General features: G+C 41.7%; 1 protein-coding gene across 17 annotated transcripts in view; it reads left to right on the top strand.

Moving 5' to 3' along the window:
• PCDH15 (protocadherin related 15) overlaps nt 1-21,025 on the top strand; it is a 790,091-nt gene that overhangs the window by 218,387 nt on the left and 550,679 nt on the right. For 16 of the 17 annotated variants that reach the window (XM_039547294.1, XM_039547276.1, XM_039547275.1 and 13 more), the window contains one exon: nt 2,100-2,165. In XM_039547294.1, the coding sequence (XP_039403228.1) occupies nt 2,100-2,165 (66 nt within the window). Of the gene's footprint in view, nt 1-2,099; nt 2,166-14,436; nt 14,487-21,025 lie in introns of all 17 variants that reach the window. The other variant, XM_039547273.1, reaches the window with a different exon arrangement.

Raw genomic sequence — 21,025 nt, 5'->3', positions numbered from 1 at the left:
TAAATGATTAATTCTCTAACTTGACATCTTTAAACAATGATTTGAGGACTTCAGTAACTTAGCCAGAGGTTAGGGGACTATTTCAGGAGTGGGTGGGTGAAGTTCCGTGGCCTGCGATATGCAGGAGGTCAGACTAGATGATTGTGGTAATCCCTTCTGACCTTAAAGTCTGAGTCTATGAGAACCTGTAATGAGTCACTGAGTAGTTGCATTGGGGGTAGCAAAAGTAAAATCCCTACTGTAAATTGGAAAAAGGCATTTATATCACTATGTTTTCTGTCACTGACTCTGACTAGGATTAGACCACATGATGGTTAGAAACATCTGAGTTCTGTGTGCTCTCTGGACTCCACCTCTGCTATCACCAGTGGAAGAATACAGGTCCTAATTTTCCTATATATAGATGCAGCCTTAAAGAGTCCTCTCTGTGGCCTGGGGCAAGTTGCTTAGCCCCAGATTTTTAAATATGTTGTGGTAGCCATGTTGGTCCCAGGATATATGAGAAACAAGGTAGGCAAGGTTTTTTTATTTGACCAACTTCTGTTGGTGAAAGAGACAATTTTGAGCTTTCCTGAAGAAGACCTCTGTGGAGCTCGAAAGCTTGTCTCTCTCAGATATTTAAAGGTATTGCTTTGCTCAGTGTTGCAAGGCCTTAGTAACTTAGACAGGTAAGTCCCATTTTCAAAAGTAGCTTATGTATTTAGGCATCTAAGTCCCATAGACTTTCAATTAGTCTTAGGTTCCTAGGAGACTAAATTACTTTTGAAAAGGCATTAAAGGCATGTCTATATGGAGATTTAGTGTGCAGCAAGCTGGGGTGTGAACCTACAGTGCACCAGCCTGCTGCACACTACAGAACTTTTAGTGCATGACAGCAGTGTCCACATGACCACTTAGTGCATCGCAGGGTAGAACAGTGTAGATTTACACACCCCTTGCTGCACACTGACTCTCCATATAGCCAAGCCCTTAGCCATTTAAGTCATTTAGACCTTGCAATGTTTAGCAGTTATACCTAAATATCTTTAAAAATCTGTGAAATGGGAACAGTAAGATTTACCAATTCACCTACCCATTTCAGCGGTATTGTGAGACTCTTTGAAGGTGAAAAGTGCTTAGTATTGTAAACTAACAGCATTTCTCCAATGTATGGTTTAAAGGAGTAAACAAGATTTTTCTCCTGTTTAGTCTATATAGCTCAGCTGCTTCTAATACACACATCAAATTTTGTATACATGCCCTTATCTGTTAATTTAATAGACTACACATTTGTATTTAGTAGCTCTCAGCGTACTGCTTTGTGTGTCTTAAAATCTGTCTTTAAACAACTACAACAAAATCTTACTTATTTTCTTTCATTATTCTGCTCTGCTTCCATTGATGACTAAACTTTTGACTCCAGACTGGCAATATGAGGGTAAGATGGCAAAATGTAACTTCCTGAACATTGCTTGTCTGTTTTTTTCGTTTTTATTCTCTTTAGAACATTATTAAAATTCTGTTCAGTCTCTTTAATTAGATCCTTTTGTTGCAACTAAATTCCAATCATATTTGTTTCTGTTGTGAAACTTAATTACAATGTATCCCTTTTAATCATTCCTTCATGTTCTCTGGGTTAAATTACCATTACATTATTTTTGTCCTGAAGGACTTCTGCTTCACAGTGGTCCCTACTGGTATATTTAGAGGAACCGGAATATAAGTTTATGGTATAGCAAGTGAACTGTATTGTGTTGTGATGTGGCAAAGACTTGGTGTGTGTATTCATGACATTAAAAGTACAAGTGTCATAACAAATAGAAACTAGTACAACAATTCATAATGAGAGCAGGTTGTGAAATTTTCATTTGCATGATGGGCCAGATCCTGAGGTTCTAATTCAGTACTTTCTCAGGAAAACTCCCATTTACTTCAATTAGAATTTGAATAAAGATTAAATAAAAACCTTGAGTTTGGGTCCTTTATACCAGTCATTAGCTAACAATTATCTTGGCCTTATCTTGCTTCAGTGACCACTATCTCAGCCTGATTGTTTTATAGAATACAATATAGAGACCTTACTGTGGAGTTAGAAATAACTTCTGTTTTCATGTTTATAGACTGCAAGTTGGCCAGGGCAGGTCCTCCAGCCACAATAGTTCCTATAGATGAAGAAAGCCGAAATGGTGAGTGTGCTGCTTTTTTCTAAAAGATAATTACCTGGGCTATTATCTGCTTTACTCTCGGATCTATAGTGATCACTGTTAAGAAATCAACACTGGTGGAATATACTCACTTTGCAATTATGACCACAGTAGCAGGGTTAAAATATTAGGCTCTGGGAATATCATTAATAATGTCTTCCATGTGTAGTTTTCAAACATCAGAATAAAAGTAATCAAAAATTCCTATTTATTCCATTGTTTCCTTAAATTATGTATTTTGGTAACTTGTTTCTTGGTGCTAAATAGTCCATGTGATAATGTGATTGGTATTAAAAAGAGTATCTATACCATAATCGTTTAGGATTCATCACAGAGCAAGTACACCTGTTCAGTTGCTAATATCCAAATAATGTACTGAGTAACTGAGTTTTATTTTTTCGTGAGGGAAAAATACTTGGTCAGTCCTTGCCACATATGCAATAGCAACATATATACATAAATTGTTTTTATCAGTGTGTTTTCATTTTTGCGAATCTACAGCTATTTGCTAATTTGTTCCATGTTGGTTAATCAAATTTACAAATAAATAACCTGCTAGTTTGTTCTGTTAGATTAAAGAGTTAAATGTATCAATCCTAAATGCCCAGTATCTTCGATTTATTGTATTAGTACTGATTTTTTTCATTATCAAATGCTTCATATACTGTATATACTCGTTCATAAGCTGAATTTTTTTAGTAAAAAAGGGAAGCACCAGAGAAAGGGGTCGGCTTATGAATGGATATAGAGAGGGAGAGGTGGGATACAGCCCCTCCCCACCAACAGAGGGAGCTAGGAGAGGCAGCACAGCCAGCAGAGCTAGAAGGGAAGAGGCAGGGCCAGAGTCTCTCGGCTTCAGGCCATGCTGCTCTGCCCCCAGCCTCCAAAGCAGCTGCAGCTCCGGGGCTGGCAGTCAGCAGTCCCGCCGCTTGGCCCCTCCCCCCGGAGCAGGCTGCAGCCGCACTGCCTGGCCCGCTGGAGTATGCTGCGGCCGTGCCGCCCGGCCCAGCCCGCTGGAACATGCTGTGCTGCCCGGTCTGGCCCACTGGAGTAGGCAGTGGCCGCGCTGCCTAGCCTGCTGGAGCAGTTCCAGCCAGGCCAGAAACATCGTTCCCTGGCCCTCCCTAGATAAGGTGGGAAGGGAAGGGATAGGGAGAATGTGGGGGTCCCGGGCTAGGGGTGGGGTCATGTGGGGGTGTGGTCACAAGGATTACTCCCCTGACCCCCAGCTTCTCCCCCCAAAAAACATTTCCCCACCAGTTGCTGGCCCGGCCCGTCAAGGTAAGCAGCTGGCGCACCGGGACACTTTGTTTACTTAGGTTTATCTCCGTGCCTGCAGACGCTCAAAGTAAACAAACCATCTTGGCCCACCAGCGGCTTATCCTGATGGCCCGGGAGCCAAAGTTTGCTGACCCCTGAATTATAGGGTCGGCTTATGAATGGGTCATAAAATTTTTCCATTTTTACTTATCCATCTTGGGGGGGTCAGCTTATAAATGAACCGGCTTATGATCGAGTATATGCAGTAATATATAGTACAATAGTTCAAAATTCTTTTCAGTTATCATCAACTTCTTTCCCTCAAGCAAAATAATTGAGGGTTTAATTGACAATACAAAAACAGTAAGTGGGTCTTCAACTGGATAGGCGTCATGCTCACTATTCTTTTTATTCTCCAGTATGGTAATTATTTGGGTTACATTGTATAGGTCAGTTTCAAAAAATAACAACTTTGAAATATAATACTCATTGTTTCATCATATACTTTAAAACTGCAGTAAGCAAAGAGGAAGTATGATGAGAGGTAAAATTTTCAAGATGCCTGAGTGACTTAGGGACCACGTGTCACTGACTTTGAAATGGAACCTAGGTTCCTTGGGCACTTGAAAATTTTATCTGGCTCAGAGTTGTATGCACTTTCTAAACATCTTGGCCAAGATTTTCAAAAGTGAATGGTTATTTTGATTGCTTCAGCTTCTGACTTCTCAGGCTGACACACTTCACTGTGGCCTGATTTTCAGAGTGTTGAGCACCCAAAATTACTAGTCAGTCTTAAAAACCTTGGCTCTAGAGCACATTGAGCTGTATTTAAAAACAGAACTGAATGGCATTTGAAAACCATTGAAGCCCTTTTCTCCCTTTAACAATTTTAATGAATGTTCTGAATCATTCTGTGGTGGTTAGGGAAGGAATCCAGTCGTGCTTCCTGTGCAATTTGATAGGAATAATAGCATTGTTATCTTCTGAGATGCCCATTCCTGAATTCAGTGGAACAATGAACGTGATTTCTAAAGATTGCTTTGTTTTCCTCTTCCATGTGGTTTGTTGTTACCTTGTGCATCTGTCGGAACCAATGGTACTGCTTGCTAATGCTCATGAAATTTTGTAAAAGAAAAAAATAGTCTGCCTTCACTTTATTGTTCAAAATCTCTCCTGGCTGAGCCATAGGATTACCTAGCTGTTGACTATTTAATGTCAGTATTAAATTTATGCAACAGAACATAGCACTTAGAAATGCACACTTGAGCAGTAAGTAATAAGAGTTATACTAGGTATATACAGTGTGTGTCACTTGTGGTATCTAAGAAGTTGCTTTCAGCTTTTGGTTTTGCAGATTTGTTAGGCAAAGAGTTGCGGATAGTTGAGGACACGATGTGATTTATATTTGTTGGTGTATATGAGAAGAATGTAGTGCAATACAATGCAATACAAAACTAAGGGTTCTTACTATTGGACCACCTTTGCTCCTCCTTGCTTGCCTGCCTGAAAACTGTTTCTGTGAGCTCACAACATGGGAGCAAAGTATTGTTTAGAATGGTAGAAGCTTATGTGCCTTCAGGACTATGCAAATTCTTCTGCTGGTATAGCTGCCGGTTTAATGTCCTTTTGCACTGAGAAAATGAAGATCTATTACTGCTAATATTCTGTGGATTCATATTGCTCCCATATCCCATACTACTACTATTTCTATTGTATATAATGTGAATGTTGTTAAAGGCTTTACGAGAATGGATTTTAACAGTTGGTTATTTTTCCTTCTCCATGTGTTAACTTTCTTGGGGTCACGTCCACTGAAGCTCTGAAAGACTGGTCTGAGGAAAATTGCAGTAGTAACTGTATCTACATATACAATAGGGGCAACAGCTGCAATTCTAGTAGGAATTTCTGTGAGTGGAGCCTGGAGACTCAAATATTATGCCTTTTTTCCTTGCATTTTGAACACCCACAGAAATAACTAACCAATGCAATATTAGTATTTTTTCAGTAGATAGCATTATCATATTTCCATCATTCAAAACAAAACTATAAACTGAATTATTTGCTTTTTATTTCATAGCATTTATGCAAAATTAACTTAATGATATACCTTAACATTCTTATGTAGACAGAAGATTGAAACTGAAAAATAGATGTATACAATCTTCTGTTACACCTAAGAATACTTACATATTCTGAAGCACGTAGTACCTTTTTTAGATTGTTTGTTTGTTCCTTCTACTTATACTAAAAAGCAATAATTTGGTACAATTGTTTTTTTGCTGGGTGGGATTCAGCTGGGTCTGCTTTCTTGCTGGTAACCCTCCATCTTGCCCATCCTCAGGGCTAGACAAAGGGGAATCTGGGATGGGTAGGGGGACCTGGGTCCTTCTGCTCTACCAGGTCCTGGCCCAGAGCCCACCGAGTCTGATAGTATGTCCCACCTCCTGCGCACATTCCCCTGATCCACTTCTTACCATACCTGCTCCCTCAGTTTGTGGCTTGGTTGTTGTTGGGTTACAGTCCTTTGCTTCAAACTGCAAAGTCTTGGGGCTGATGCAGGCGACCCTCTGGTGCCCTTGCACGTGGTTCTCTCTACCTCTTGAGTAATGTCTAAAAGGCTTGTGTGTGTGTGTGTGTGTGTGTGAGGGGGGGAAGACCCACAGCTGGACCTCTTCAGTAAGAGCTGCTTCTCCTACTGTTGCAGGGCAGCCCTCCCCCAGGAAATGGCTTCTCTCCTCCCTTTCCCACCTTGCCTGGGTTGCTGAAGCTCTCTCTATATTAGTCCTTTCCCCAGGCAACTTCGGCAGTGCCTGAGAGGTGGAACTTCCCTGGCCCAGTATTGCTCCAGCCCTTCCCATGCCCTCTGTGTTAGTGTGGGGTGTGTAAACCACATCACAGTATCCAATACCTTTTAGTGCCCATATGAATAAGGGTAACCATTCTTACTGTAATAGCAATATACTTGCCATTTGATCCTAAATTGACATTGTTCAGTAGTTTAGCATGCTATGGAAACTGCAAATGTGATACTGAAGCTTTGATAATGGAAGGCATTTGGACTATATGCAATTTTCTAAGATGCAGAGTTGTACACATACATTTTATTTTACCAAGGAAAATCAGTGCTCTTATAAGTGCATTGTATTTATGTTACCATACATTCTTTTAAGATAAATTTAATGCCTGTTTTTTATTGCATTACTTTTTTTAAAAAAATTGTTTTTAGCTTGTGAAATGCCAAATTGTAAACAAACAAAACTTTTATAAGCACAGTACTCTTTTGTACACTATATTTCCACATTTATGTAAACATTATAGGGCTGATTGTGCATCTGACACTCTAGTAAAACTGATGTAATGCTACTGAAGTCACATGAACTGCACTGGTGTAAATCTGGTGTGAGGATGCAGTACCTGCAACCTCAAAGGTGTGTGTGGGTATGAGCTTTCCCTGTCTGGGAAGAAAGGGGTCATGGATCCTTTAAGGATTCTCCTCCTGCAAGAGTTGGGAGGGGTGGACATGACCTGAGCTGGGGGCTGGTCAGGTGAAGGGCTCAGGTGACTCACTGGTTCCCAGCAGACTGAGGGAGGATATATATGCCCTGTCTTGCCTGATGAAGCCCTCTTTCAGTCCTGGATCAGCAGCTTTCACCCCTCCCACCCCCACTCCTGGGATTAATGTAGGACCAAGTTATTTTGGTCTGCTCTGGGATCAGTCACTTTGGGACTGGTAAGGAATCTTTCTCTCTCTGCCAGATTAATTAAGACAGAGTGTTTTTTTCCTCCTTTCCCCCAGCAGCTCCAAGACCTGACTTGGTAGGTCAGCAAGTAGCTTTCAAGTTGTCACAACTTAGCATGTATCAGGTATCAAGTGCTGGTACTCTTTCTGTAAGGGGTTCAGTTCCCTGACATACTGAAGCTGGAAGTGGACTTAAGGGAAGGCATCCCTTAAAGAAGCTGTGGAAGAGGGTCAGGGCTCCTAACATCTAATACAATAAGGAGCCAACTACCTTTTCCCAGCTCCTTAACTCTCACATGAGGGATGGGTGGTGAGGTTCAGCAATGGGCTGAGATCATTGATGGATGGGGTCTTAGAGGATGGTTAGTGGTAAAGGCCAGAAAAGGAAGTGAGATTTTAGGAGTAACTTGGAAGACAACAAGGAGGCATGGCACACTGAATCAAGGAGAGAATTCCAGGTAGAGGTTTGCAAGGAAAAAGGAACAAATGCAAGTGACAGGAGGCAAGAGCATGGTAAGGTGTGAGGCATTGGAAGAACATACAAAAGACCAATCCTGGAATGAATGAATCCTTCTCCTCCTCCTCTTCATAAGTTAGAAAGTCGTCATTTCCCAGAAACTAATGTCTGTAGCATCTAGCCATTATTTCATATACAGTAACTCCTCACTTAACATTGTAGTTATGTTCCTGAAAAATGCGACTTTAAGCAAAATGATGTTAAGCGAATCCAATTTCCCCATAAGAATTAATGTAAATGAGGGGGTTAGGTTCCAGGGAATTTCTTTTCACCAGACAAAAGACTACACACACACACACAGTATAAGTTTTAAACAAACAATTTAATACTGGTACACAGTGATGATGATTGTGAAGCTTGGTTGAGGTGGAGGAGTCAGAGGGTGGGATATTTCCCTTACTGCTAAATGATGAACTAGCAATTGTTTGAGCCCTCAAGGGTTAACTCTCACAGTCTACAAGGCAGCAGGGATGCAGGGACATATGCACATTTCCCTTTTAAGTACACTGCCTTGTTAATTAGATTAGCGTTCTGAGACCACAGCTGCTTCAGGCTCCCTCCATCTTGAGCCCCTGCCCTATGGAAGATGGGGTAAGCAGGGTACAGGAGCACGGGGGACGTGGACACCCTTACATTAGCCCCCTTCCCTCCCCCCTGCACAGCAAGCAGGAGTCTCAGGGAGTAGCTTTAAGGCAGAGGGCCGGAGCAGCACATGGCAGTGGGAGGAGGGACAGCTGCAATTGCTAGCCTGCTGGGCAGCTGCTGCCCAGAGAACTTAAGGAAGCGGGGAGCTGATAGGGGGCTGCCGGTCCACCCTGGTTCCAAGCCCCCACCAGCTAGCTGCAACAGGCTGCTCTTCCTGCAAGCAGTAGACAAAGCAAGCAGCTGCCAAACGACATTAGAAGGGAGCATTGCACAACTTTAAATGAGCATGTTCCCTAATTGATCAGCAATGTAACAACAAAACAACATTAAACGGGACGACTTTAAGTGAGGAGTTATATTAACACATACACTAATTGTCTTAGGTGATTAGGTGTCAGGTTTTTTTTACAATGGTTTACAACTTCCTGTGTGTGCCTTTTGGAGAAATTTGGTTGTTTCGGATGGGTGTCTCAAATGAGCAGAACGCAGATTCACAGAACTGCCTTTTTAATGGCACATAGGCCATCCAGGTCATATTACCCTCCCACATTGGGAGTGCACATGAGAGTTATTACAATCCTACATAGATATTTAGGAGAGGGATCGGGTCCAGGATAAGGAACTGTGGAGAGTAGAAAATAAGACACAGCATATACCTAATAAAGTCTCTTATCTTTTCTTAAGCTGCTCTGCAATTGTGCATTATGGAAGTTTTGGGGGCATCCTATGTAGCACCCCTGCTTCAGGACCAGTGTTCACAGCATTTCGCAATTTGTGTGACTTTACTTATGTTGTGTTTGAGCAATAAAAAGGAAAGGAAAGTAATTTTACAGGTAGTTGAATGGGCCCTTTAAAGCCTCCTTCAAAATCCTGAAGTCATGGATCGTTGTTATTGACATTACTTGGGTTTATTTATTGTAATCCTCAATAGGCTTTGAGCAATAATGATATTTGGTATGGTAATAGAGGCAAACTACACAGGGTAATTTTAAATATAATCTATATATATTAAAAAAGTTATAGTATAATGTAGCTTTTCAGAATCCCGTTTATGATGTTGGGAACGCAAACCTTTAAAACATACTAAAATGGAACTGAATTAAAAACTGGGGATTTGTGTGCCCTAATAACCCAGTAAAATGTGCATATATACATTTAACTTTCACTCAGTGAACAAACTTATCAACTCCTGGAAGTAGTTAACTAACTAGGAACATTTGCAAGTAGCAAAACATGTTTTATTTAATCATGCTGAATGTTGCTTCATTGAGTCATTTCCAAATCAATTAATGTCTGGAAAACAGCAAAACTGTTCCAAATCACTGATGTCCAGAGCAAAATATGTATTCCTTGGTTTCACTTTAAGCCACATTACTGCCTATTGGTCTATTAAATATCTGGTAAGTGATCAGCCTATATATTATACATTTCATAATTGCTTACTATTAGGCGGTATCTTTATATAATGTAATTGAATTGCAGCTCTAATAAATAACCCCATTAACCTGTAAGATTGGTTTTAATATACAGTGCCATAAAAAATGCAATCATTTGGTAATAGCTGACTGTTTTCTTTTCAAGAAAACTGTGAATGTTTGGTGCATAATGTATATTTAACTCTGACACTATAACTTCATGGTTAACATGATTTGCTTAGATTGTTGCTCAATATCTTTATCCACTGACAAGTTTAGTTATTCAGTCCTTTATTTTCTACTTTGAAGTAGCTTGTCAAACAAACCTTAGAAATGATCCAAAAAAAGACACCTATGCAATATTTTTCAGGCTTTTTTTTCTTCAGTGAAGAATTGCTCATGTGAAAAATAAGACCTCAAAGTCTCACTGGCAATAAACAGACAAATATAAATAAGGAAGCTGATAAAGCATAACAAGAACTGTTCAATTTTAATGCAACTCTGGGGAAGTCTGTCAACAACCCTGGAAACTGTCACTGTTAGATTTTAAATTGGTGAATGGGCTTCTTTACTAGTAATGATAAAAAAAGGTTTTGATACCTAATGCTGTTGTTAATATTACTGACAACACCATTAATGACAGGAAATTTAGCCTCTAGGAGATCTACTAATTTTTATAGTTCAGTGAATCTGTTAATAACCATTTGCTTTAGTTAGCCCGCCCTTTTGTTAGGGAAAAAGTTGCGGATAGTCGAGGACATTGTGTGATTTATATTTGTTGGTGTATATGAGAAGAATGTAGTGCAATACAATGCAATAGAAAACCAAGGGTTCTTACTATTGGACCACCTTTGCTCCTTGCTTGCCTGCCTGCCTGAAAACTGTTTCTGTGAGCTCACAACATGGGAGCAAAGTACTGTTTAGAATGGTAGAAACTTATGTGCCTCCAGGACTATGCAAATTATTCTGCTGGCCTTGCTGCCGGTTTAATGTCCTTTTGCACTGAGAAAATGAAGATCTATTACTGCGGGGGCAGGGGACAGAAGCTTGGTCCTGCTGGCTCTTCCCCTAGTGTGCTGGGTTCCTGCCCCTCCTCCGCCTCTCTGTCCCTCCCTCCCTGCTGGCCGATTAGCTGATGGCCCTTGTGAGGGAGGGGGTCGGGAATGAGCAGAGTCAGCATGTTGGCTGCTCCTGGTGGAGGCAGAGAAGAAGCAGGGGCAGGGCCTTGGGGAAGGGATGGTGGTGGAATAGGGGCATATCCCCTCCAGCCCCCTGCCCTGACCCCCCCCAGCCCCTCAGCCCTCTGCCCTGATCCCCCGTCACACACACCCAGCCCTCTGCCCTGAGCTCTGCACCTGCCCCTAGGCCCCTGCCCTGAGCCCTGTACCCCCCTCATAAACACCCAGCCCTCTGCTTGACTCCCTCACCCCCCTCCATGACCCCAGCCCTGACTCTGGCACCCCCACACATACCCCCCACGCCCTGACACCTGCGCCTCTCACATGCCCCCAGCCCTCTGCCCTGAGCCCTGACCCCCCCCACACACAGCCCTCTGCCCTGACCCCCCCCACATACACCAATCCCTCTGCTTGACTCCTGAGCCCTGTACCCCACTCATACACACCCAGCCCTCTGCTTGACTCCTTCACCCCCACAAAACCCCAGCCCTGACTCTGGCACCCCAACACATACCCAGCCCCACACCCCTGCCCTGACTCTTGCACCCCCAAACCCCATGCACCCCCCACATCCTGACTCTTGCACCCCTACATCCCCACCCTGAGCACCAAATGGGAGCTCCTGCCCCCCCACATTCCCACCTGCACCCCTCACACCAAATGGGAGCTGCCCAGGTAAGTGCCCCACACCCAAACCTCCTGCCCCAACCCTGAGCCCCCATCCCTCATTCTAGCTCCTGGCCAGACCCTTCACCTCCAGCCCTGTGCTCAGTGCACTCTCACCCTCAGCTTAATGCAGAGAGAGGAAGAGAATGGGCCACAACCAGGGAGAAGGTAGGTACCCACTGTATGTGGGCAGGGCCATGACCCCAGACTGGCAGCAGGCTGAGCTGATCCAGCAGCCAGAATCCCGGCTGGCAAGAGCCGGCAGATGGAACTCCTGAGCGGCAGTGGGCTGAGCCACTCAGCCCACTGCTGGTCTGGGGTCCTGGCCGCCGGCCCCGCACAACCTGCTGCCGGTCTGGGGTTCTGGCTTCCGGACCCTTGCCAGCCGGGGTCCCGGCTGCAGGCCCCACTCAGCCCACTGATGGCCTAGGTGAACAGAACCCCAGACCAGCAGTGGGCTGGTGGCATAAGATCAACATTTTAATTTAATTTTAAGTAAAGCTTCTTAAACATTTTGAAAACCTTGTTTATTTTACAATACAACAATAGTTTAGTTATATAATATATAGACTTATAGAGAGACCTTCTAAAAAACATGAACATGTATTACCGGCACACACAACCTTAAATTAAAGTGAAGACTTGGCGCACACCTTCTGAAAGGTTGCCGATCCCTGCTCTAGAGATTCTGCACTTACTTACAACTGGTGTAAGTTACAAGTAACACCATATAGAGTATGGTGGAATTATTCCAGATTTACACTGGCATAAATAAAAGCAGAATCTGGCTGTTCAATAATCTCGTCATAAATAAAAAGCTGCAGGCCTTATGTACATAATGTAATTGTGCTCCCCCCCCAGCTCAATTAATAAACATGTTTTATTTTTTCTGCCTTCCTTTTATCTTGTTACTTTTTCATGTTTCTCTTTCTCATTTTACACTATCATCATAGTGGTGTTGCATGCTAATGAAATAATAATCAGCCCTTCTTCATATATCAAATTTCTCCAGGCCCTTCTCACACAGATTTTACATTGCTATAGCTCCACTTATTTTATTGGAGTTGTTATTACAGATTTATATTATATAGGTGAGAGCACGGTCAGGCCTCTGATTTCCAAACTGTACTTCTGGGCGTATTTCAATACCTGTGCAACTCTTGCTGTCCTTGCAATGGTGTTACTTTGGTTATTTTAATCTTGAATGACTATAGTGCTAGTGAAAGGTGCCAGATTACAAAATCTTGAGTTGTGGAGTGGCAGTGCAAATTTCTCGACCACGCTGATGTGTTTTAACTTTGTTATGCAGTGACAAAGCTACTGTGTTTGCCATAACGGATGTTCTGTTACTCTTGTACTGCATTTTCTTTGCTTTGTACAGATCTGATGAACATAACAGTAAAAAAGTATTGTTTACAGTTTTTTTTTTATTTACACATTTTTGTCAGGTCTAAACACTTCACATGTGAGCTTTTATGGTTTCAATAACAAGGGTATGGTGTCAAGTCAGAGGTTTGTTCTTCTGTTTCCCACCCTAGTGGAGGGCAGCTAGGGAACTGTCAGAGGATTGGGGACCAGGGTTATGCAGCAGTCACAGCACTGGCCTCCTCCTAAGTGGCAATGGCGCAGTCAAAGATGGGACCCAGGCCCATAACAGTGGCCATTCTGGATACCATGGTGTGTCCATCCTCCAGCTAGAACTTTCCCCTCTTCCCCCTCATTTGGTTTATTCAAGAGTGCAACAAGGGCATTGTTAACAAGATTGGTGCCAAGCAGCCTTTTCTACCACAAGAGATAAAGCAGCCACTACCTCACTATTGTAGCCTCTTCCTCATGACCAGACGAGGCTATGGAGGTGGCACGCAACTCACCATTGCCAGAGAACCACAGGGATCATCAAGATCTTGTGAGAAGGGTGGCCTCCATTTTTGACATTCAGGTGGAGGAGGTCAGTGAGAGCTCTCACAAGTTGGTGGACGTTCTGGTATCAGTGGGCCCTTCTAAAATGGAGTGGGTCAGAATGACTCCTACCATCCCAATGGTTGATGTAAGAAGAGTGGGCACAGAGAAAGGATCACAGGCAGTTGGTGTAACATAGATCAGCCTTCAGGCTGCTGTAACTCACTCTGGGGGACTGGACTGGTGCAAAGCAGCTTAAAGACACTTTTGCACAAACCCTGACACCCTGTGCTCCGTTCTTTGCTGATTGCCTGCAGCAGAGGGTTGGAATACTGATCATCATCTTGTTCCAAGATATGGATAATGAAACTCAAAGTTGAATTACCATTACCCTTCCTCCCAAATAAACATAATAAAACAAAACAAATGGAAATATTGTTGGCATACAACTAACAGTTATTTTAAACAAGAAAAAATAGCTGGAAAGAAAATGGTATTGTTTTCAGTGTCAGTAATCTTTTGAGCCAAATATGTGTGAGGCACTGTTAATAATCAGTTTAGTTTGAGAGAAATTTAACCATGGTGCAGAGGACCACCTTAGACGAGCTAGACAAAGGGAAAGAAAAAAGCTTTAATGTACAGGACATCTTCTACCCCCAGCTTTTCAAAGACTTTTTTAAAAAGATGGGGTACAGGAGACTTTGTGTAGCTTGTTTTTCTTTTCAACAATTTCTTCTCTTTTTCTACTGTTCACACAAACAGTTGACCCTTACTTTCCCTCTATCTCTACCCCATATATCATACTCCTTGATATATATATATATATATATATATATATATATATATATATGCGCCATATACCAAACTGGAAAAAGACTTATATCACATATATAATGTAAACTTCAGCAATGTTACATCACTTTTTAATTTACAGTGTGTGGAAATCTATGGGATGAAGAGTATGAAATCAGAAGAGAGCACCAGGTGACCAATATAGTCTTTGTTTTATTAATGCCCATTTATTCATTTTCATCCTCAAGTTTACATTTGTAGGGATTTGGCATCAATGATTTAATTGAAACTTCACAAATTTATGTGGTGTTGAATGCTCTTCTTCAATCATAGATTTACAATGTGTTTTTGACTAAGGGCAACTGTATGAAGATTGAAGGATCCATAGAAGGAATGAATTTTTTTTTCTTTGTTCCATTTTTATTCATAAACAGACATTAAAATTAGTAATGTTTGGTTATCTCAAGATCATGTTGAAAGGATCTAGGTAACTTACAGAGAAGCTACATTGCTTGTGTTGACTAGCTGAACTTCTTCTAACAATTCCTCCCCTCTGTTCCCTGTTCACGCCGTTTGGGGCAGATTCCCATTTCAGTTACATTGCTGTAAATTCAGAATAAGTCCACTCAAGAAAATGGAACTACATTGGATTTATGCTATTGTGTTTGTGAATCCGGCCCATTGTTTCGCTCAAATACATGCCTTTTGTAGAAAGAGAGTGATTGGTTTCTTAACAAAATAATTCTAAAGACACCTGATTCCAGACAGTTCTATGGTTTAGCAGTCAAAAACATAACCAGATCCAGCTGAAGTTGGCTGAAAGTTGAAGGTTGAACCATTTAAACTGGAAATAAGGTGGGCAATTAACTATTGGAACAATTTACGAAGAGATGTGGTAGATCATCACTAAAAAGACCAAGATTTCAAAAAGTGATTTGTACTTTTGGCTACCTCCATTCTTGAGTACCCAACTTGACAGCACAATGGTATGTGGCTTTCAGAGAGTTTGTGCTCACAACTTCTTAAGATGAAGTCCTTTAAGATGCCTCAAGTTGGGCACCTTAAAATTGAGGCACCTAAAATCACTGATTTTCATAAGTAATTTCTAAAAGTTAAACTCCAGTTCAACCACATATTGCTAGATTTGTGAAGGAATTACTGGATGAATTCTATAGACTGTGTTATGCAAGAACTCGGATTAGAGGACCATAATAGTCCCTTCTGGCCTTAAAGTCTATGACTTCATTAAACCAGAAAAAACACGGTGTGGGGTTTTTAAAAATTGTTTTCTCTTTTTTTTTTTACTAAACACTATATAGCAGTGGTGGCAACCTGCGGCCCGTGCGCTGCACGCAGCTCATCAGATTAATCTGCTGGCGGGCCGCAAGACAGTTTTACATTGACCGGCCACAGGCACAGCTGCCTGCAGCTCCCAGTGGCCATGGTTCGCCATTCCCAGCCAAAGAGAGCTGCAGGAAGTGGCACGGGATGCAGGGATGTTCTGGCCGCTGCTTCACACAGCTCCCATTGGCCAGGAACGGTGAAATGTGGCCACTGGGAGCTGCACTATGGAAAGTTAATGTAAACAAACTGTCTCGCGGCCCGACAGCAGATTACCTGATGGGCCGTGTGCAGCCTGTGGGCCGCAGGTTGCCCACCAGTGCTGTACCATAATGACACACAGTGTCACCTTCAACTTCTAAAACTTTATGAAATATTCAGTTTTGACCATTCATGTGTTCAGAATGCTTGTACTCCTCAGATAGTCTGATGCTGTTCAACACAGTCATATTCTCAGGCCATCAAAGTTTATCTCTCCCAAATGCAGAACAGCACAAGGTATTTGATCAATTTCATTCTTCGTTAACTTGAACAAGAGAGAGCTAAAGTGCATTTGTATGTGAGAAAAATAATTTTGCTAGCAACATTCTTTGAATGGATTTCTTTTTTCCCTGACTGAACAGGGAAAATGAAATGAAAATAAAGGGTGTGGGAGTAGAAGTATTATACAACAAATATTTTTCGTCCACTGATATTTTAGGCTATGCCAGTGGTTACTTATTAAGTCCCAACACTAGTTAACAGTACTGCATAATGGTGTGCTTAACAGTGAATTTTTCAGTCTACTTACATTTCTGCAGTCACAATGAGTATGAGATAGCATGTGTATCTGCTGGGAGACCAGTATGTGTATGTGGGGAGGCACCTAAATAAATAAGTGCCATGGTTGTCTATTCCTAATAAGCTAAGAGAAGTACTTTGTTATGCAGATTTATGATATTCTTTGGAGTACTTACGTCATTTAATTAGGATCAATTTTTAGAACCTATTGTCCTACATTCCCTGGCTGCACATTTTTTTCAGAGAACGTAATGTTCAGAAAAATAGAGTAGGGGAGTTGGCTACTTGTATTTGCTTTTGTCTTGGATAGTGCAGTTTTCAAAATGGGTTATGTGGAAAAGTAGTTTTAAAAAGAAATAGAAAAAGGTAATTTATTATTTGAGTTACCCCAGAAAGCTCAGAAGATAAGTTAAATGTTCATTTGCCTTATTTTCACTGAATAATGCTGGTCTTGCTGACATGAATTAGTTTATATTCTTAGCAAGTTTCAAGCTTTGCATTTGAAATGTTTATCTTGAACATAATCTTTTCCCTAGTGCATGTCACTTTCATCATAAGAGATAACTATTACCGTAAACAGTAGACCAATAGGCCAGTAGTTCTCATTTCAGACTCTCTTCTGCATGCACCTAAAACAACCCACTCCTGTTGATGCCATAGTATCTGAGCAGCGGAGAATCTTGATCTGATATGCAGGCGAATGAATGACAGACACAAGGATGGAGTTAAGCAGCAGGCCGCAACTTTATTCACTCAACAGTGGGGAACAGTGCCCATCCCCTACTCTCACATACCAGGTGTTTAATTAGGTCCAGTATGGAGCTACAAGGCTCCCATCATATTAAATGATTGCCGTGATTAGAACCTCTTTGGCCTACCCCTAAGACTCGGCTCACTTCTGAATCCTCTTGCCTTACGCCCACTCTCTGCCTTCATGTGTGCAGGTGTAGAGAATGTCGAGGGTGGACCTGAGCCTGTGAATTCTCCTCTTATCCTATAGATGCAGGTCCACCAGTGAAATCCAGTGTCTCATTACTTCTGGGAGCTGGGTCTTTTAGCCTTTATCTGCACTGGACGCCAGCCACTGGAGGCACCAGCAATTAGTACGGTCTAACCCTCCATCCTTGTTGTCCGGTATGTATTTTCTCCTCAGTCCAACTCTTATGGTCACAGAACCCCTGCATCTGATGGATGGACTCCATGATCCCTTAATAACTGAGGCCAAGTATATAGGAGGTCCCTTTATATGATTACTGAGCTACCTGCTTCCAAAATTATCCTGCAACTTTGCTGTTCACTTTCTTCTAGACCCCGTTGACTCAGGCTAGTTTCACACCCTTCAGCACCCCTTCCATCAACAAGAACCTCATACACAAGAATCCAAATGGCACACCTCTTGGTTTCAAAAAGTTTTTTTTCTCCAAAATTATAGCATAAATATTGAAAAGATGAGATTTTGTTTTTATCGATCGTAGGAAAGCTAAGGAAATGATAAGCTATGCACCTACTAAAATTCACTCCGTTTAAAGCTTGATTGTAAAGTGGGGATCAAAGCTGTTTTAAAAGCAGATTTATTTCACTTTATTCTTCTTATCTCATTAGATAGTGAAGCCAGGTAATATTTTCAAAATCTCCTAAGTGATTTAGGACCTTAAATCCCATTTTCAGAAGTGACTAAGGCTCTTAGGGCCAGATTTCAATGATATTTAGGAGCCTAAAGTTGCAGATAGTAGGATTTTAAAAATGCCTAAATTGCTTATGTGCCTAAGGCCTATTGAAATCAGTGTGGGCTGTTCAAGCCCACCCAAAGCTATGAGTAAGTACTTGCATTCCCATCCTGTGCTGAAGCCCGCTGCACCGCATCTTCACTGTTATTTTTAGCCATGCTAACTAGATTAAAACTAGTGTGGGTATGTCTACACAAGCTGCAATCACACCTCCAACTGCAGTTTAGATACACCCTGAGGCTCCTCTCTGTCAATTTTCAAAATGGGAGTTAGGTGATTTGAAAATTTTATCCTCAATTCTAGGGAAAACTCAACTGAATTTTAGTGTAAGATAAAATTCTTCTGTCTTCACCATTATAATAGTGCGAGAAAGGGACAGGCTCTTCATCCATTCTGCAATAAGCACTTGGAAGGAATACTGGAAGTTGAGAGCCCAGAGATAAGAGTACATGAGAGTAAAGTGCTATATGCCATACTTTTCTAAACATTACGTTCATATTATTCAGTCTTTAGATACTAAAGGTCAGGTCCAGGTTTCCTTCAATTACAATTATCCTGTTTGCACTGTAAAAGTAACAGCTGACGTTTGCCACAGTTGGATGACAGGTTACTGGGCTAGATGGACCATTGGTCTTGATCCGCTGTGGCCGTTCTTATGTTCTTATTTCTGTTTTGCTGTAGGAAAAGGCAAGGGACTGCAGGTGGGAGTTCCTCTTGTAAATGATCCCTGTGCTCAGAATATCTGTGCTTCAAGAGTAGCTTGCTAAACATATACCACTTGGTTTAGTTTTATTTCAGTTTTAGAACACTAGTACACAAAACACTTAACACTTAAGGTATTACTTGGTTTTAACAAAGGAGCACTTTTAGCCACTAAGACACCACATTAAATGAATGACTGCGCTACTTAACTTTGCTCAGCCATAAATGACATTTTTTATTTGTCTTATGTACTCCAGATGGAAGCTTGCTATATCCTTTTAGTGTTTCCAAGTCATGTTAATCAAGTCAAATGTTACCCTTCACAGCCCTGCTTTGTTTTCCTCTGCTCACATATATTTTTCATTATTAGCATGTGATGTCCTACATTTTATCCTACTGACAAAACTTTAGAAAAATAGTCTGATTAAAACATATCATCAGGCACTGACCTTCTGGATATCTGCTTGTAATTTAAGTTATTAGCATGTTCTTTCTGGGGGGTTTTCTCTTCCCCTTTTTCTCTTTTTCTTCCTCCTCCCCCAAAAGCCTTGGTGTGCAGATGTCAATAGCACGCCCTGAATAGGTAAGTAGATAATACGGGTTTACTGAGAGTGGTGAGGTCTGTGTCAAATCACATGAGAGTAAATATATTACATTTGTGTTTTCAACTTAAGCCTTCATTGCCTTGTGACCTCCTAAGAGTGTTGGTGACTCAGATTTCCTCTGACTATGCAGTGATCCACTGCTATGTGTGTAACCTGCCTTTTTATTATTGCTTGTCATCCAGCAATGGAAGTGCTGTACCTCTGAAAGTGAATGCATACCGAATAAAAATTACACTAAAGTGCCTCTACAAAGTACATGGGTTGTTAAGCATAAATTCCTTCTTAGCTTAATTATTTTACCTCTAGTCCTAAATCAACATAAATGTGTATTAGTACTTTTCAGAACAATAATTATACATGGCTGCTGCCCGGCATTAACTTTTATTTTTTTCAGGATGGTTTATGAGACTGACGAAAAATCTGGCATATATTGCTTCTGAAACGCACTACTGAGCATTTGTGTTTGGTCCTATTATTTTGTCACTGTCATAACAGGGTGAAGTTAAAAGAGCAATTCCGTAACAAACCATCTCCTGCACAATAGATTAATAATTTTGAAAAGGGTATCAGTGAGGAACCTGGCATCTGCAAGAACCAACCAACTTCTCTGAGTCCACGTGGGTGCATGTTTGTATATTTAATTCAATAGGTCTTTTTTGTTTCTTTAGCTTTTGTTTTTTTATCAGTCTTATTGTATTCAACTCTCTCATTCCATTGACCATCTAGTTTACTCACTGTTCCTCATCAAGGGGTGTGCTATGGCTCTGGCTACTTTGCTTTCTAGGAGATTAAGGAAGTCTAAACTCCCTACACATCTGCATAGTTATGTTAACCTTGCCCAGATTACAGCTGTGGCATGGAGAAAACAATGCCTATGATTAGTGCAAGTGGTCGGGGGTGAATTATGAGTGATAATTCCCAGTTCCTTGCTGGAGCCAGAGGAATATAGATGGTGCTCCTGGCTGGCCAAATGGAACTGCAGCACCATGGACAGCTCAGTGCTGGCAGGGACCAGGGGAATGAGAGAGCGCTCCTGGCTGGTTGCTAGGCCTGAACTTGAAAGAGCTTTGAGTTAAGGGTGAAGGTTTTGTGAAGGCTGGGGCTGTGGGTAAGTGGCCCAAGGAACTGAAAGCAGTTTAGTTAAAAAGGACATGGTGGCACATGGCTGCTATTCTTAGGGTCCCTGGGATGGGACCCAGAGTAGTAGGGGCAGGACCAGTATCCCCTCATAGCTTACTGGAGAAGTGGCCTATAATCAGACAGTGATACACCCAGAAGAGGAAATGAACTGTTGAGGTCCAGGTGGAGGGCTGGGGCCAAAACCAGCCAAGAGACTCCATGGAGGAAGTCCTGGGGTTATGGCTTGATACCAGGGCCGGGACTGTTGAAAGACCACAGACACATCCAACCAGAAGGGGCGCTGATAAGAGGTGGGTGCCATGCTGTTACACCTCCAATACAATTGTCCCAATACCATCATCCCAATACAAAGTTGGGAGTATCAGAATGTTATGCAGGAAGAACTGGATGTCTTTGAGAACATGAGTAATATAACGGGAGTGAAATTCAATAGTAC

This window comes from Mauremys reevesii, linkage group 7 (genome assembly GCF_016161935.1).
Source record: "Mauremys reevesii isolate NIE-2019 linkage group 7, ASM1616193v1, whole genome shotgun sequence".
In the NCBI taxonomy this organism is placed as follows: domain Eukaryota; kingdom Metazoa; phylum Chordata; order Testudines; family Geoemydidae; genus Mauremys; species Mauremys reevesii.
The sequence above is the reverse complement of the archived record's forward strand: the minus strand, read 5'-3'. Positions and strand labels throughout refer to the sequence as shown.